The sequence below is a fragment of the Carcharhinus amblyrhynchos genome, chromosome 20 (genome assembly GCF_965287045.1).
Source record: "Carcharhinus amblyrhynchos chromosome 20, sCarAmb.v2.hapA, whole genome shotgun sequence".
Taxonomy (NCBI): domain Eukaryota; kingdom Metazoa; phylum Chordata; class Chondrichthyes; order Carcharhiniformes; family Carcharhinidae; genus Carcharhinus; species Carcharhinus amblyrhynchos.
In genome coordinates, this window is record NC_137343.1 from 41,415,448 (window position 1) to 41,434,120 (window position 18,673).

The following is an 18,673-nucleotide window of genomic DNA, read 5'->3' on the forward strand; positions in this document are numbered from 1 at the left end:
TATATTAATGGATTTATAAGTTCATGTTTTGTGGTTGATCCTGCTATTTACTGAGGTTTCCTCATTTAATGAATGTGCAGTGTTCCCAGCACTGACTGAACATGGGCTGAGAGCATGGAAAGACTTGAAACAGGAAGGGGAAAAAAGGAATCCTTAATAATATGCTGATTAAAAAATATTTGATTTTTTTTTTGCATTTCCTTCAGCGTTGCTGAATTTTGTTCCGTGACTTATTTGGTTCAACCCCAGGTAATAATTTTGATTTGATTTTGTTACATACATTGGCATACAGTGAAACATATTGTTTCTTCTGTGCTATACAGACAAAGCACACCATTCATAGAATACATAGGGGAGAAGTAAAGGAAAGAGTGCAGAATGTAGTGTTACAGTTGTAGCTGGGGTGTAGATAGGTCCATTCAAAACTCTTCATCTGTCAGAGTTTACCCTCTAATTTCAGCTTTTCTGCCGTTTGGCCATTCATACCTTCTAGTCTCTCTAAGGACTGCCATTAGCAGCCTTTCCCCTTGTTTTTGTGACTATGACTCATCTTTCATTCCCTGACCCTAAATACAAATATCTCTCATTTTCTATGCCTTTTAGCTTCGGCAAAGGGTCATCTGGATTTGAAATGTCAGCTCTTTTCTCTCCTTACAGATGCTGCCAGACCTGCTGAGAGTTTCCAGCATTTTCTTTTTTGGGTTTTGGATTCCAGCATCTGCAGTAATTTGTTTTTATCCATTCAGAAGTGTGATGGCAACATGGAAGAAGCTGTTCTAGGGTCATTTGGTACATGATCACAGACTTTTGTATCTTTTTCTTGATGGAAGAAGGTGGAAGAGAATATGTCCGGGGTGCGTGGGATCCTTAATTATGCTGGCTGCTTTTCTGAGGCAGCCAGAAGTGCAGACGGCTGGTTTGCATGATTGACTGGGCTATGTCTACAATGCTACGTCTACAACCCTTTGTAGTTTCTTGTGGTCTTGGTCAGAGCAATAATGCTTCTTAATTTCAATTTTTAATTTTAAATTTACTTTTGCATATATTATACATAACTTTCCCCTTGCTGGTATTTGCCTTCCCCATTGCAGTTGGATGAAGACCAACTTTTTGCAAAATGACGATTTGTTCATGGAATTATAGAATCTATGGCTAGAATCTAAGGCACGGAGGCAGGCCCTTCGGTTAAACTGGTCCATGCTGGCCAAAAAGCGCATTTAAGTGAACCCCATTTGCCTGCATTTGGCCCATATCCCTCTAAATGTTTCTTATCCATGTATCTGCCCAAATGCCTTTTAAATGTTGTCACTATCCCTGCCTCAACCACTTCCTCCGGCAGCTCATTCCACATATGTTCCGCCCTCTGTGTAAAAAGTTGCTCCTTAGGTGCCCAATAATTCTTTCCCCTCTTAACTTAAACCAATGCTGTCTAGTCCTCGACTTCCCAACCATGGGGAAAAAGGTTGTTTGTCTTTCTGTTGTCTTGTCTGTTGTTTTATCTTTCTGAAGCAAGTCATTCATCTGTTGTTCAAGTTGGGAAGTTTGATATATGTCACTTTCCTTCTCATTTCAACCTTGGTACTGTCCTACCTTGCCCTTGAAACTTGATTCTGCATGTTTAATAACATTTGTCAATGGTTGCACACTGTTACCGATCGAGTTTTAGATAAACAACTGACAATGGAGATGTAAGAAATGCTCTGGTTCCGTTAATAAATGACATTAAGTAACAAGCTTTCACACATGTGAAAGGATTAAGAAGTATGCACAAAGGTCATTTGGAATATATTATTTTTAAATCACCATTTCTTACGCTCTTTCTGAGGGGTCCTGTAACATAGTCCATTCTTCAACCAATGAAATGATTTGGTCAAGACTTTTCACTCAGTTATTGGGCTGGTGTCCAGTGGAATTGGGGGTAATATAGTGGGCAAGGATTAAAAATTTGTTAAGCATACAGGAAGCAGAGAGTAGGAATAAATTGATTTTTTTTCAGAGCATCAGACAGTAGCCAGATGGATTTCTCAGCGATCGGTGCTTGGACCCCAACTATTCACAACATATATCAATGATTGGGATGAGGGAACCAGATTTAACATTTCCAAGTTTGCTGACAACATGAAACTTGATGGGAATGTGAATGGTGAGGAGGATATTAAGAGGCTTCAGAATGATTAGGCAAGTTGAATGAGTAGGCAAATACATGGCAGATGCAGTATATTGTGGATAAAAATGAAGTTATCAAGTTTGGAAGGAAGAACGGAATGGCAGAGTATTATTTAAATGGTGATAGATTGGAAAATGTTGATGTACAAAAGGATTTGTATGTCCTCGTATACTGAAAGCAAGCATGCAGGGGATACAAACAGTTAGGAAGGTGAGCAGTATGTTGGCCTTCATTGCAAAGGGACTTGCATACAGAAGTAAGGATGTCTAGCTGCAGCTATACAGGGCTTTGGTAAGGCTACATCTGGACTACTGGATGCAGGCTTGGTCTCCTTATCAAAGAAAGGACATACTTGCCATTGAGGGAGTAAAGATTCACCAGACTAATTCCTGAAATGACAGGATTGTTGTATGAGGAGAGATTGGATTAACTAGGACTGTATTCACTGGAATTTAAAAGAATGTCCCAGGCACTGCCATCACCATCTTGTGTATGTGCTCTCCCACCAGCAGGTGGGCACAGTAGCGTAGAGTCAGGAGCCCTGGGAATCCTCAAAATCAACTCTGGACCCCATGAAATCTCATGATATCATGTCAAACATGGGCAAGGAAACCTCCTGCTTATTACCACATATCCCCTCAGCTGATGAATACTCCCAGTACTCCTCCATGTCGAATACCACTTGGGGGGAAGCACTGAGGGTGGCAAGGGTGCAGAGTATACTTGGGATGGGGGATTTTAATGTCTTTCACCAAGAGTGACTTGGTAGCACCACCACAGTCCAAACTGGTCAGGTCCTAAAGGATATAGCTGCAAGACTGGGACTTCAGCTGGTGGTGAGATCAAAAACCTACTGGACCTCATCCTTGTCAACCTGCCTGCAGCAGATGCACCTGTCAATGACATTGTTAGTAGGAATAACTACTCTACAGTCATTGTGCAGATCAAGTCCCATCTTAACATTAAGGATAAACAACACCTCATTGTGTGGCATTACCAACGTGCTAAGTGGGATAAATTTCAAACAGCTATAGCGACTCAAAACTGGACGACCATGTGATGCTGTGGGTCAGCGTCAGCATCAGCAGCAGGATTGTACTTGCACACTACCTGTAACCTTGTGGCCCAGCATATCTGCCACTCAAGCCAGGGAATCAACCCTGGATCAGTGGAACGTGCAGAAGGGTATGTCAGGAGCAACACCAATCATACCTAAAAATTAGCTGTCAACCTGGTGAAGCTACAACACAGGGCTACCTGCATGCCAAACAGCATAAACAGCAAGTAATGGACAGAGTTGAGCAATTCCCCACAACCAACTGATCAACATCTGCGACCAGATCAAAATGGCCTCAGTTGCCAAGGTAAGTCATGGTAAGAGCGAGGCATGTTCTTTGGGCTACTGGGCTGACAGATCGCTTGTCCCCTTCATCAGGTCACATGGCCCGAGGGTGCTAGGGAAATGGTTCGGAGGGACCAGGGAATGAGTTAGAAGCTGAAAACCTCAGCATGTGGAAGTGATGCTATCTCTCCATTCCAGGTAAGGACCTGGTCATTGGGTGTGAGGTAGTCTTGGTATTGCTGTCCATGATGCTGGTTTATTCCTCACTCCTGCACTATGGCAATCAACTGAGCATCATCTGGAGTAAAACATGAACAGTGTTTCTAGGTATTCAATGTACAAACCTCGAGATAAAAGGGGGAAAAACAGTATCCAACATCATCCTAATCCCAATGGCCACCTTTGTGTGTAGATCTTTGGTGCACAAACACCAAGTGTTACAATGTACCAAGGTTTTGTCTGTGTTGCAAAGGATGGGTCTGGCCATGAGCACTCCAAGTAGTTGGACTGGGCCATACCACCTGTTCCTCATAGAAAAATAAATGCAAAGAAACACCTTTTGACCACAAGTCTACAAGTTCCAATGAAACTCATTCCAAACTCTGTGGCCTAGGCCTTGGCTCCTCCCTCTGCAACTGGATCCTGAGCTTCCTAACCTACAGACCAGAATCAGTAAGGATAGGCAACAACACATCCTCCATGATTATCCTCAACACTGGTGCTCCACAAGGCTGTATTCTCAGCCCCCTACTATACTCCTTGTACACCTATGACTGTGCAGCCAAATTCCCTCCAACTTGATTTTCAACTTTGCTGACAACACCACCATAATGGGTCGGATCTCAAACAATGACATGACAGAATACAGGAATGAGATAGAGAATCTGGTGAACCGGTGCGGCAACAATAATCTTTTCCTCAACGTCAACAAAGATTGTCATCAACTTCAGGAAGCATAGAGGACAACATGCTCCTGCCTACATCAACGGGGATGAAGTAGGAATGGTCAAGAGCTGCAAGTCCAGATCACCAACAACTTATTCTGGTACCCCCATACCAACACTATAGTTTCAAAAGCCCACCAATGCCTCTACTTTCTCAGAAGGCTAAGGAAATTTGGCATGTTGGCTTTGACTCTCTCACCAACTTTTACAGATGCACCATAGAGAGCATTCTTTCTGGTTGTATCACAACTTGTTATGGCTCCTGCTCTGCCCAAGACCAGATGGAACTACAAAAGGTCGTGCATGTAGCCCAGTCCATCTGGCAAACTAGCCTTCCGTCCATTTGATTCCATCTACACTTCCTGCTGCCTCAGCAAAGCGCCAGTATAATTAAGGACCTCGCGCACCCACAACATTCCCTCTTCCACCATCTTCCTTTGGGAAAAAGATACAAAAGTCTGGGGTCACATGCCAACAGCTTCTTCCCTGTTGCCGTCAGACTTTTGAGTGGACCTATCTTGCATTAAGTTGATCTTTCTCTACACCCTAGCTATGACTGTAACACTACATTTGGCATTCACTTGTTTCCTTCTCTACAAGTGATATGTTTTGTCTATATAGTGCGCAAGAAACAATACTTTTCACTGTATGTTAATACAAGTGACAATAATAAAATCAAATCAAATCAAGTCCATTTGGCAGTGGTTTGCAAGTAACGACTGAGGGGCCCTACTGGAAAAGGAGATGGTGGATCCTGTTGGATGGTTCCCTGAGCAGACTAAGAGTCATTTGGCAGAACGCCTCATCATCAGAACTTTCAAACAAGCACCAAGACCTAGCGTGGTGAGAAAGGCCCTCCCCGTCAGATCCTTCCTACACACGTGGAGTTTCAACACAACTGCACATTGCTCTCTAAGTGACTGCAGTAGGGAAGAGACCATTGTTAATTTCCTTGTGGAATGTGCCTTTGCAAAGAAGGTCTAGAGAGAGAGAGAGAGAGAGAGAGAGCGATGCAGTGGTACTTCTCAAGGTTTATTCCAAGCAGCTCTGTGACACAGGACTCTGTGCTCTACAGGCTGTTCCCAGGGATGCAGTCTGAGACAAACATCAGCTCTTGCTGGAGGGTCATCAACTCAGTGAAAGGCACTTTTTGGTCAGCCCCAAACTTGTTGGTGTTCTGGTGCAAAAGAGTTGTCCATGATGTTTCAGACTGGCACATTCCAAAGCCCAAGATTACATGCTGAGAGATACACTGAAGCTTGGTACAGCCGCTGCAGAGAATGCAAGGGTTGCTGGTAAGACCTTTTCAGCCAAAGTGAACTGAGGGGAATGGAATTGGAGAGAATGCCCTCAAACTGTATGACTCATATTGAATGTGTAGTGCATGTATCAAAATTGTACTGAAGCACCTCGAGTGCAACTTGATCTATGTAAACAACTAAAATATCTTTGTACCATTCGTAGTGACCATTTTGAAATGTCTTTTTTTTTTGACTATATTGAAGTATCTCAGTGTGAAACACGTTCTACGTTGAGAACTTAAATATTATTGCACTGTGTATCATGGCCACTTTGAAATGCTTGTAATGTTCTTTCAGATATTTTATGAATAAGTATATGTTTGCAAAACAAATTTCACAGCTAACGAATCAGATCTAAGCTCTGCAGTCTTGCCAGATCTAGTTGTGAATGGTTGTGGACAAAATAACTCATTGGAGGAGGAGGTTCCACAAATATCCCCATCTTCAATAATGGAGAAGCCCAGCACATCAGCACAAAAGATAAAGCCAAGGCATTGGTGACCATCTTCAGCCAGAGGTGCTGAGTTGATGATCCATCTTGGTCTCCGTCTAAGGTCTGTAGCATCACAGATGTCTGTCCTCAGCCAAATGATATGGAACAAAATCGACATCAAGAAAGGGTTGAAGGAACTGGATACTGTAAAAGATATGGGCCCTGACAATATTTTGACAATTGTACTGAAGACTTGTGCTCCAGAACTTGCCACGCCCCCAGCCAAGCTGTTCCAGTGCAACTACAACACTGACATCTGGCACTTACTCAGAAATAATCTGCTCATGAACGCTCAGTTTGGATTCTGCTGGGATTACTCAGCTCCTGACCTCCATTACAGCCTTGGTTCAAACATGGACAAAAGAGTTGACTACCAGAGATGAGTTGAGAATGACTGCTGTTCATATAAAGGCAACTTTTAACTGGGTATGGCATCAAGGAGCCCTAGCAAAAGTGGAATTAATGGGAATCGGGGAAAACCTTCCATTGGTTGGAGTCATACCTGGTACAAAGGAGATGGTTGTGGTGGTTGGAAGTCAATCATCTTAGTCCCAGGATATCAGTGCAGGAGTTCCTCAGGGTAGTGTCCTAGGCCCAATCATCTTCAACTGCTTCATCAATGACCTTTCTTCCATCATAAAGTCAGAAGTGGGGATGTTCGCTGATGATAGCACAATGTTCAGTGGCATTTGCAAATCCTCAGATACTGAAGGAGTTTATGTCCAAATGCAGTAAGACCTGGATAATACCCAGGCTTGGGCTGACAAGTGGCAAAGAACATTTGCACCTCAAGTGCCAGGCATTGACCATCACCATTTGACATTCAATAGCATTACCATCACTGATCCCCCCCCCCACTATCAACATCCTGGGGATTACCGTTGACCAGAAACAGAACTTAACTAGCCACATAATTAACCAGAAACTGAACTTGACTGTGGCTACCAGATCAAAAGCTGAGAATTCTGTGGTGAATAACTCACCTCCTGACTCCCCAAAGCCTGTTCACCATCTACAAAGGCACAAGGCAGAAGTATAATGGAATACTCCCCATTTGCCTGAATGCTTGAAGGAATTGGATACTGTAAAGGATATGGGTCCTGACAATATTCCGGCAATTGTACTGAAGACTTGTGCTCCAGAACTTGCCACACCCAGTTGGAGTGCTGCTCCAACAACACTCTCTCTCTCTCTTGAAGCTCAACATCATTCAGGATAAAGCAATCCACTTGATTGCTACCCCTTCCACAAACGTTAAATCCCTCCACTACCAAATGAACAATGGTAGCCATGTGTACCATCTACAAAATGCACTGCAGGAAGTCACCAATGTTCCTTTTTAGGCAGCAACTTCCAAACTCACGACCATCTAAGAAGGATAGGAACAGCAGATACCTGGGAATACTGAGATCCGAAAGACACCCGCCCTCCCCCCCGCCCGGCCGGATACTGTGCCTTTAAGAAATATGTGTGTCGTGTTTCTTGTAAGGGTATGTTTAGAATTCAGCTCTGTTTTGCAGGGTACCAATTTGTCTAGCACAACCTTTAACTCATTTTAGGCCTGAAGTGAGTGTTTTAAATAGAGCTAATGCATTTGTGTTTACTTGGGATTCCCCTGGGGTTTCAGTGTGCAGTTTTGCTTAGATTGATTTAACAAGGACAGCATCATGTGCTTAATGGGAGGAGCTAAGCTTGAAGGGAAGAAATAATGTTTCAGTTTTATTTTTTAAAAATACAAGCATTTGCTACTTGGGCTGCCAGAAGAAATGAGTGTCTGTCTGGCCAAAGGGTTTCTGTAAGATATAAGACTGCTAATCTTGGATAAGCAAGTATGCTTGTATTTTGCTAACTAATTTTAAAGCAGGGGTTCAGGTCTACAAGAGGAATATTGCTTGAATTGGAACTCAGCAATAGGTTAGCAGTTAAGAATTGTTTCTCGTCATGTTTAAACATTGTTCAATTATTAAAGGTTAACATAGAACATTACAGCGCAGAACAGGCCCTTCGGCCCACGATGTTGCGCCGACCAGCGTTTTAAAAAAAACAACACTAACCCACTAATCTAAACCAATCCCATTTCGTCCATAAACCTATCCACAGATCTCTTAAACGCCCCCAAACTAGGCGTATTTACAACTGCAGCTGGCAGGGCATTCCAGTCCCTCACCACCCTCTGGGTAAAGAACCTACCCCTGACATCAGTCCTATAACTACCCCCCCTTAATTTAAAGCCGTGCCCCCTCGTGCTAGCTTTCTCCATCCTAGGAAAAAGGCTATCACTATCCACCCTGTCTAAACCTCTAATCATCTTTTATATGTTTCAATAAGGTCCCCTCTTAGCCGCCTTCTTTCCAGTGAAAACAACCCCAAATCTCTCAGTCTCTCCTCATAGGATCTCCCCTCCATACCAGGCAACATCCTGGTAAACCGCCTCTACATCCTTCCTGTAATGTGGGGACCAGAACTGCACACAATACTCCAAGTGCGGCCGCACCAGAGTTGTGTACAGTTGCATCATGACGCTGCGACTCCTAAATTCAATCCCCCTACCAATAAACGCCAAGACACCGTATGCCTTCTTAACAACCTTATCTACTTGATTCCCAACTTTCAGGGATCTATGTACACATACACCTAGATCCCTCTGCTCCTCCACACTATTCAAAGTCCTCCTGTTAGCCCTATACTCAACACATCTGTTATTCCTACCGAAATGAATTACCTCACACTTCTCCACATTAAACTCCATCCGCCACCTCGCGGCCCAGCTCTGCAACCTTTCTAAGTCACCCTGCAAACTATGACACCCTTCCTCACAATCTACCACACCTCCGACTTTGGTGTCATCAGCAAACTTACTAATCCACCCAACTATACCCTCATCCAGATCATTAATAAAAATTACAAACAGCAGTGGCCCCAAAACAGATCCCTGAGGCACACCACTTGTAACTGAACTCCATGACGAATATTTACCATCAACCACCACCCTCTGTCTCCTATCTGCTAGCCAATTCCTGATCCAATTACCTAGATTACCCTCAATCCCATACATCTGCATTTTCTGCAGAAGCCTACCATGGTGAACCTTATCAAACGCCTTACTAAAATCCATATACACCACGTCAACTGCCTTACCCCTATCCACCTCTTTGGTCACTTTCTCAAAGAACTCGATAAGGTTAGTAAGGCACGACCTACCCGCTACAAAACCATGCTGACTGTCTCTAATCAATTCATTACTCTCCAAATAACTATAAATCCTGTCTCTAATAATCCTTTCCAAAACCTTACCCACCACAGAAGTAAGACTCACCGGTCTATAATTCCCAGGGAAGTCTCTGCTCCCCTTCTTAAACAATGCTAATTTGTTGTAGCTAATTAAGCTAATTTGTTGTAGTTAAACTGTGTTGTTAAATAAAGTTTTGATTAAAAACATTCCAGTTTGTCAGTAGAATTGCATCTGGAGTGAAACATCACATCCTTACACTAATGTCAAAATAGAAATTTGTTGGGATTTGATCTGACTTCATAATGCACCTTTTGGGGTTTCTGCTGGTGCCCTAACAATACCATCATCTGGAGTCACTCACCATCCTGACCTGGAAATATATTGCTGTTCCTTCACTGTTACTGGGTTAAAATCTCAGAATTCCCTCCCTAACAGCACTGTGGGTGTACCTACACCTCATGGACTGGAGTGGTTCAAGTACGCACCTCACCACCACCTTCTGAAGGGCAACTATGGATGGACAATAAATGCTGGCCTAGAAAGCAATGTGCATATTCCACGTGCACATTCCAGAAATGAAATAAAACGTATAAAATTTGTATAGGGCTGGATAAACTGGATGCAAGGATGTTGATTCCTCTGGTGAGGAGGTCCAGACAAGGGGTCACAGTCTCAGGATATGGACTAGGCCATTTAGGACAGAAATGAGGAGAATTTTCTTCACTCAGAGGGTGATGAACGAGTGGTCTTCTCGACCACAGAAGACTGTGGAAGCAAAGTCACACAATATACACAAGAAGAAAATAGATAAATTTCTAGACTTCAAAGGTGTTGAGGGGTATGGGGAGAGTACTGGTGTCTGGTGTTGTGATAGAGGACTGTATGGCAGAGCAGGCTCAAAAGGCTGAATGGCCTACTCCTGCTTCTATTTTTCTATGTTTCTGTGTCACCACAAGGTGACACAGCCCTAAATGATTTTATGATCTGAGGGTTATTTTGTATTTTTGAAGTACATCCTCTCCACTAGAGGTCCGCTATGGTGGCTTATAGGAAAAGGTAAAGATGAATAGTTCCAGATGACCATAGCTGCTCTCCCCTTTTGAGGGGGAAGAGCTGACTGGTGGTGATTGAAGATCACAACCCCTCAGGCAAGGGACAAGGTTGAGAAGGCAGGGCTTTCATGAATAACCTCAGATGGGGAGATGCTGGCGTTGGACTGGGGTAAACACAGTAAGAAGTCTCACACCAGGTTAAAGTCAGGTAAGTGGAAGGGCCAGAGCCCCGAAAGCTTCTGGCATTTTACTACCAAATAAACCTGTTGGACTTTAACCTGGTGTTGTGAGATTTCTTACTGTGTTAACCTTAGATGGTACAGGAATTGAACCCATGCTGTTGACATTGCTCTGCATCACAAACCAGTGGTCCATCCAACTGAGCTGAACACTCCCCTGGTGGATTATATATCACATCTTAATGTACCAGGGATCTGATGCAGCTTTAATTTTTTAAAATTTTAAATTGTTTCAAAGCATTGCCTGTCTCTTAGCTTTTGGCAATATAAAATTTAATAGCCCATTGCTATTATGAGCATATGTCTCTGGCTTCTGGTAATTTATCAGAAGATTTATTTGCATTGTAATTTCTGATCAGGCCACTGAGTGCTTGAGTTCCAGTTGTGAAGGAACACCAACACATGCAAATAATACAAGCCTCCCATTTTTGTGTGTTGGTATTTAGGGATTTTCTGGTAATGGCAGGTTCTGGATACAGGCAGCAGATATAGACACATCAATATTCCACAGTTAGCCTAGTGACAGTGTGATGGCTGGTTGTAAATGGGTAACTTTAGTGTTAATGCATTGAAGAAACAGCTGAAAAATAATTCACGAGTCAACAGCTTGTGAAATGAATAGATGATCCAGCCATCATTAAATTGGGATTTTATCATGTGCCCCGAGAATGTGTGGATGCATAGCAGTTAAAACAACACTGAATAGACTGACCAGAGTCAATGAGCACTGCAGTAGCTGTGACGGACTGAAGATTCCAATAGCGCAGATGTTCAGGAACTTGGTAAGGGGTTAAACGTTCTTTTCTTCAGTTGAAGGAGTAAAATCACACACATTTTTTTTTAACTGAGTCAGCAAAACTTCTTCTGGAAAATAACTCCAATTCTATGGTACAATTCTAAACGTTTCCAACAAACTCAGTCCCAGCTGGACTGGGTTATTTGCTGAAATACTTGAAAACCAAGAGCAAGAACTGAATTTCTGTAAATTGATTGAAGGTTGTCCTTGTGAATTATTTTTCAAGTTCTGATCAAGAAATGTTTTCGATAACATCATAGTTGCTTCTGATAAGTTCACCTTCAAAATGCTACATGTTGGTGTGAGGAACTTGTGAAATCTGAAGTTTCATGTGCAATGTTCACTATGCTGTCTCACAATATGAAAGAACCAGGTGTTTAAAAGACATAAGTTAAACAAAAAACTAAAATTGAATTCCTTCACAGGGCACTTGGTGGCACTGGTATCGTAGTATTGTTGCTGAACTAGTAATCCAGAGACCCAGGGTAATGCTCTGGGGACCTGGGTTTGAATCCCACCATAACAGATGGTGAAATTTGAATTCAATAACAACCTGAATTAAAAGTTCAATGATGACCATGAAACCATTATTAATTGTTGTTAAAACCTATGTGGTTCACTAATGTCCTTACCTGATCTGGCCTACTTATGGTCTACAGTAATGTGATTGTCTCTGAAATTAGAGATGGGCAACAATTGCCAGTGACTCCCATATTCCATTACAGAATTAATAAATGTGTAATTGTTAGCACCTGTCATTATTTCCTTATTCCTAAGTGCTTTTGATAATTTGAAGAGTTTCCACCTCAAAGCATGTTCCCATGCTACTGTTCAGCAGAGTTCCAGAACTTTGATTCAGCACTTACAATCTATTTCCATATCTTTCAGCTGTGAGTTGGAGTGAATATGAAGGTACTGCTGTTTCAGTCTGCTGACTGTTCTTGCCCTGCTAGGTGGTAATACATTGCAGGTTTGAGAGGTGTTGTCAAAGGAACCTTGGTGAGTTATTGCATTGCATCTCGTGGATAGTACACACAGGGGTGCTGGAAGAAGAGAATATTTACAGTGGTGGATGAAGTGCTGATCAAACTGGCTACTTTGTCCTAGACGGTTGTGCTTCTTGTTGGAGTGCCACTCATCCAAAAAGTGGAATGTATGTCCCATTCCTAATTTGTGCCTTTTAGGTTGTGGAAAGGCTTTTGGAAGTCAGGAGACTCATTATAAAATACTGCTACAATAGTGAAGTTTATGTAATTATTATGCTTTAGGACTGTATCTTTTAATTTGTAAGAGGGCTATAGTTTAGGACTTTAAATTTAAACTAAGGAATTTAGGAGAAATGAGGGCAATCACATGATCTGTGCTGCAGTCTTACCTGACCATAAAATCTGGGGGATTATTAGTAAGGATCAAAGAAAAGATTCAAACTGTGTTACATTTGCGGGCAATCACAGATATATGTCCATTGTAATAAACTCACTGAGGTCAGTTTTCCATCATTAATCACCCGTTTATTTACAGTGATAGCCGAATGCCGTTCAACAGTTACAGAGTGCAGATGGGTCCGATTTCATTGACTGCCAGCCTGAGTGGAGCCAGCTGGTTTTAAACCACCCGCTACCCCTTTCTCCAAACACCTAATAAGGGAACTCATATTGAACAAGATCCATGAGGAGGTCTATTGATGATTCCTGTATTCGTCATCATAACGTTCCTCCCCCTTCTCAAGTCTATTTCTTCCTCCGTACTCCTAGCAGGGAGTGAGCATTTTCTCTGTCACTTAGCAGTCGGCCTGTGGCCAGCTGGAAGCAGGACTGGATCAGGAGTGTGAAGTGGATGGGGAACATTCGCTTCCGAAGGGAGCACCGCAAAGTCGCTGACTCTGGCTTTTCTTGAGGTCTCACTTTAGTAGGGGTGCCAGTCTTTTCCACTTCCATGTTGGTGTCCGTATCTTCATTACCTGGAGGAGCCAGCATAGGGTCAACTTCCATTTATGGCTTGACATTGGCACTGGTCATCCCTATGTCTGGAAATAAGACTTGTACCGGCAGGTGCTCCAGATGGTTTTTGACAATTTTTCCCTGCACTTTATGTTATAAGACACGGATCCTGTTTTCTCTGTTATAACAGAGACCTTGCCCAAAGTTCCTCACACTGGGCTGGGTTGCTGGTTTTGAATGTTCTGTCTGTCTTTACAGAATCATGGTTCTTGGTCCCATGTTGGGATTCCATCCTCCCTGCCAGGTTCAGGAAAAATGAGCTTAATATTGTCTGATGCCTTTGTCCCATTAATAATTCCGCTGGGGCGATTTCTGTTGTTGTATGAGGGGTAGTTCTGTAGTCAAATAAATATCTGGTCTCTATGGACACTGCAGGTTGTTTCTTCTTGCTGAGTTTAAAAATTTGTACCATTTGTTCAGCTAGCCAATTTGGTAATGGGTGATAGGGTGCTGTCCTAGTTGGAAAGCATGAAGGTCTGAAACTTGGTGCGAGTAAAGACAGTGCTATTGTCAGAGACCAGGACTACAGGTTTCCCATGTGTGCAGAGATTTTATTGCAGTTTCTCAATGGTAACATGGGAAGTGATGGAGCTCAGACGATGAATCTTCAACCATTTGGAATATGCGTTGACCATGATCAGGAACACGGAGCCCAAAATAGGTCCAGTGAAGTCTACATGCACTCGCACCCAGGGCTTACCAGGCCACTACTATGGATGTAGGAAAGCGGAGGGAGGTGATTTTTGATTCTCTTGGCATGACCCACACTCCCTAACCAAGTCAGTAGTATCTGAATCTCTTAAGGTAGCCAAATGCCTCGTCACCTAATTAGTGAAGGAGAGAGGAAGGGAAATCCTACGGTGCAATTTCATAAATATTGAATATCACCCTGGGCAAGCGACAACAACGCAGGAACCCCAGAGGATGATGCCATCCTCAACACCAAGCTCATCTTTTTTCATCCAGTAGAGTTTCATTCCATCTGAGCGTTGTCCTCTGAATCCCCTGTACAATATTATGTTTTTAATTTGGACAGGACTGAATCCTTTTATGTCCAGTCCTTGATTTGCCTCAGACACAGACAAGGTGTCCAAAACATTGAGGGTCTTTACGACCTCTTCCATAGTTGGTGGAGAAGCTGGACTTCCAGGTAATGGCAGATGACTCAGTGCCTCAGTGTTAGCTATCCAGATCCCGGAGAGGTGCTCTAGGAAGTATTCATAAACTGCCAGTAACAAGACCTAACTCGGTATCTGATGGAGGCAATGGGGGGAGTTGTAGTCTTGTCTTCTATATAAAATCCCAGCAGTGGTTTACGATCAGTCACTATGAAAAAGTGACTGAAGACAATAGCCAATCCTTCCTTCTCGATCTGGGAATACCCCCACTCAGTGTCCAAGAGGGTCCTAGGTGAGTACGCAATGGGTTTTTCTGTTTCATCTTTCCACTGATATGCCAGTATTGCCCCAACCCCACAAGGGGAGGTATTGCATGTCAAGATAAGATCTCTTTTGGGGTGAAAATGAATGAATAATTAGAGGAGAAATGTTGCTGTTTAACTCTATTGAAAACCACCAGTTGCAGCGTCCCGCCACCCAAGGCCACCTTTGATATTTCAATAGTAGGGTATGCCAGGGTTGGGGGGGTGTAGATGACAGGAACATGTGGACAGAGCAGCAGAAGAGTTACATTAGAAATAAACTTCCTGTAATAATTCACTAACCCCAGGAAAGATTTCAATTCTGTGCTGTCCTTGGAGTTGGTGCCTTCTTAGTGGCCCTCGCCTGGGCTTCCACTGGATGGAGGGCCTTGCAAGCCAACTGATTGCCCAAACAGGTCATGGGATTGCTTGGAAGACGCATCTTTCCCTTTCAGGTGTACCCTGGCCTCTGAAAAAGCAGAGAAAGGAACTACAGGGAACATCAGATAGTGAGATATGTCAGTATCCCTGGCAGAGCTGAGTCGCATCACCAGGCAGCCTAGGGAAGTCAGGAAGCAGTTCGAGTTTTTTGAGAATATTACAAAAATAATTAATAAAGGGGATTCAGTGGATGTAATATACTTGGACTTTTAGAAGGTTTTTGACAAAGTCCTCCAAATTAAAGCATGTGGGATAGGAGGTAATATTGGATTGGATGAAAGATTGGTTAACTGGTAAATGGTCAATCTCACATTGGCAGGCTAATGGGATATTACAATGATCAATAATTAGGCTGTGCGCAATATATAGCAATGATTTGAATGTGGGAACAGAGTATGTTGTGAAGATGATACAGTGGCTTAAAAAGAATTTAGACAGTTAGTGAGAGGGCAAAAACATGGCAGATGGAATATAATGGGGAAAAATGTGAGGTTATCCACTTTAGTCAGAGGAACAAATGTGTAGGTTATTTCTTAAATGGTAAGAGGCTAGAAAGTGGATGTGATAATCTCACCAGGGCCAGTCTTCCAGTGTGACACTGCTTTATTTAATGTAAAGAAAAGGCTGCATTTGCGCTTACAGCAACACAACTCCCAAATTCTGTACCTACAACACATGGCCCAGACTGTGAGCGTAGGTTTTAAACCCCCGCTGCTCGTTTCTCATTGGCCAAGTTCCCATTCGCTCAGTAGGGAAACTCCCATTTCGTGAACCCACGGAGAGATCTATTGATAATTCTCCTGTGTGTTATGTGGCCACAATAACAGTACAGGTATAAGGTGCCTGGGTGTCCTCATCAATAAGTCACTGAAAACTGAAATACAGGTGTAGCATGCAATTAGGAAGGGCAATGAGTATCTTAGCCCTTATTGCAAGAGAATCTGAGTACAAGATTAGTGAGATCTCGCTTCAATTACATAGAACCTGGTATTATGGAGTAATAACCCTGGAGTATTGTGTACAGTTCTGGTTCCCTTTCCTTGGGAAGAATATTATCATCGTAGAGGAAATGCAATAAAGGTTCAATAGATTTGTTCCGCGGATGGTGGGACTGTGCTATGGAGAGAAATTGGGCAAACTGGGCCTGTGTCTTCCAGAGTTCCGAAGAATGAGAAATGATCTGATTGAAGTGGTGGAGGCTACCTCGCTAAATATCTTTAAGACGCGGGTTGATGGGTTTTTGATAAGAGAGGGGATTAAGGGTTATGGGGAGAGGGCGGGAATGTGGAACTGAGCCACGACAGATCAGCCATGATCTTACTGAATGGCGGGGCAGGCTCGAAGGGCTAGATGGCCTACTCCTGCTCCTATTTCTTATGTTCTTATGAAACCTACAAAATAACAAAAGGGACAGACAGCGTAGGTAAGATGTTTCCCCTGGTTTGGGAGTCTAGAACTGGGGGCAAAATTTCAAAATGAGGGAGAACCCACTTAGTACAGAGATGAGGGAATTTCTTTTTGACTCAGAGGGTTGTGAATCTTTGGAATTCTCTAGGGCTGTGGAAGCTCAGTCACTGAGTATATTTAAAGCAGAGATCGACAGATTTCTGAATAACAATGATATAAAGGAATTTGAGGATGATGTGAGGGAAAGGGCTTTGGAGTGGCTGCTCAGCCATTAGGCCAAATGGCCTACTCTAGCTTCTGTGTTCCCAGGTTTTGGCTGATAAACTTGAGTGTTATCCAGATATCAATGAATGCAGGTGGCTGGATTTTCTGAGGAGTTAAGGGGGTACTGAACACTGTCTAATCATTAGTGAACATCTCACTTCTGACCTCATGTTGATGAGAATGGCATTGATAAAGCAACTGAAGAGATTGGGCCCAGGGCACCAATTGAGGAGCTCCTGCAGTGATGTCCTAAGGCTGAGATGATTGGCCTCCAACACTACGGTCATCTTTTTCTATATAGGAATGAATCCAATCAGTGATGAATTCACCCCCCCATTCCTATTGACTTCAAGTTTACTGGATTGCCTTGGTCAAATGCTGTTCTGATCAAGGACAATCACTCTCATTCCTGAACAAGAGTTATGCTCAAAAGGCTGGGATGTTTTTCTGCATTGAAATACTGCTCCGTTGTTATTGGACCTGCTTGTGTTTTATGATTTGTTAGATTTCAACCAAGGCTAGGCTAGATGAGAGAAATTAGTTGCAACTTGCTTTGATATTGTGATCTGATTTTAGATCACAATAATGGTCTCAATACCACCGAGCCATGACTCTTTATCTCTGTCCTCTTAAACCCAGTTTTATAATCCCAGAAAACGCTTACCTGGGAGTTGCTTGCTTTCCGGATCAACCTAGACCCATAAGGATGGGTGTGCTGAGATATTTGTCCCGTATTAGTATATGCTCTCAGCACAGCTTTGGTCTTCTGCCGGCAACAAACCTAAAATGGGCAATGGGCAAATCTGGCCAGCAACCCAATTTTAAAAGAATGTATGTACACAAGGTAAGTGGCTGTAAATGAGGGCAAAAATAAAGTGCCAGGAAAGATGAAGTGAAAGAGAACACAAAGTAAATGCATGAAATGGAGGGCGAGATTCTCTGGCCTTCCCTCAGCGTTTCTCTCAGTGACAGTGTGTCATGCACTGGTGCCAGGATCTTCTAGTCCTGCCGCTGTTAATGGAAATTCAAATTGAACCGACGCCATACCCCGCGAAACCCTTGGCAGAGGGTACGCCACTGGAGGGATCAGAGAATGCCGCGGTGTAAATGGCCAGAGAATTCTGGCCAGAATCTGTGGTGATGTGGCAATTGATGCCGGCAAATATATCTGGTCCTGCGCAAAGTGGGTACAAGGAGGTTTGTCGCTCCAGGGCATCACCTACAATGGTCTGAACTACACTTAACCTGACAAGAAGAGTAACCAGGTTCAATAGCCTGTTCACCACATGGATATTTATATCCCTTTTTAGGAAGCTGGTGTTTGGGAAATGAGGGGGTGTTCTACTGTGTTGTCAACTCCTTGTCATGGGAAAAGTAACAGTCATGTTGACCCTGGAATTCCACCGGGGGTCCCCTCAGTTCCCCTTGTAATTGCAACTGAAAGTGATCATTTTTGCATCTCCTTGCCAATCTGATGCCAGTTTTCTAACTTATGAATTAACAATCATATGAATCTGCCAGACAGACTCTTCTCCATAGCCTCTGCCAGGAAATTTGGGAGTTTGGGGAGTGCAG

At 43.1% G+C, this 18,673-nt stretch overlaps 1 protein-coding gene across 3 annotated transcripts in view; it reads left to right on the forward strand.

Moving 5' to 3' along the window:
• The first annotated feature begins 11,437 nt into the window (after positions 1 to 11,437).
• The window catches only part of LOC145355952 (solute carrier family 2, facilitated glucose transporter member 11-like), a 39,565-nt gene continuing 32,329 nt past the window's right edge, over positions 11,438 to 18,673 (forward strand). For all 3 annotated transcript variants that reach the window (XM_080208461.1, XM_080208462.1, XM_080208463.1), the window contains exon 1: positions 11,438 to 11,552. In XM_080208461.1, coding sequence (XP_080064587.1) covers positions 11,439 to 11,552 — 114 coding nt within the window. In that variant the 5' untranslated portion in view covers position 11,438. The remainder of the gene's footprint in view (positions 11,553 to 18,673) is intronic.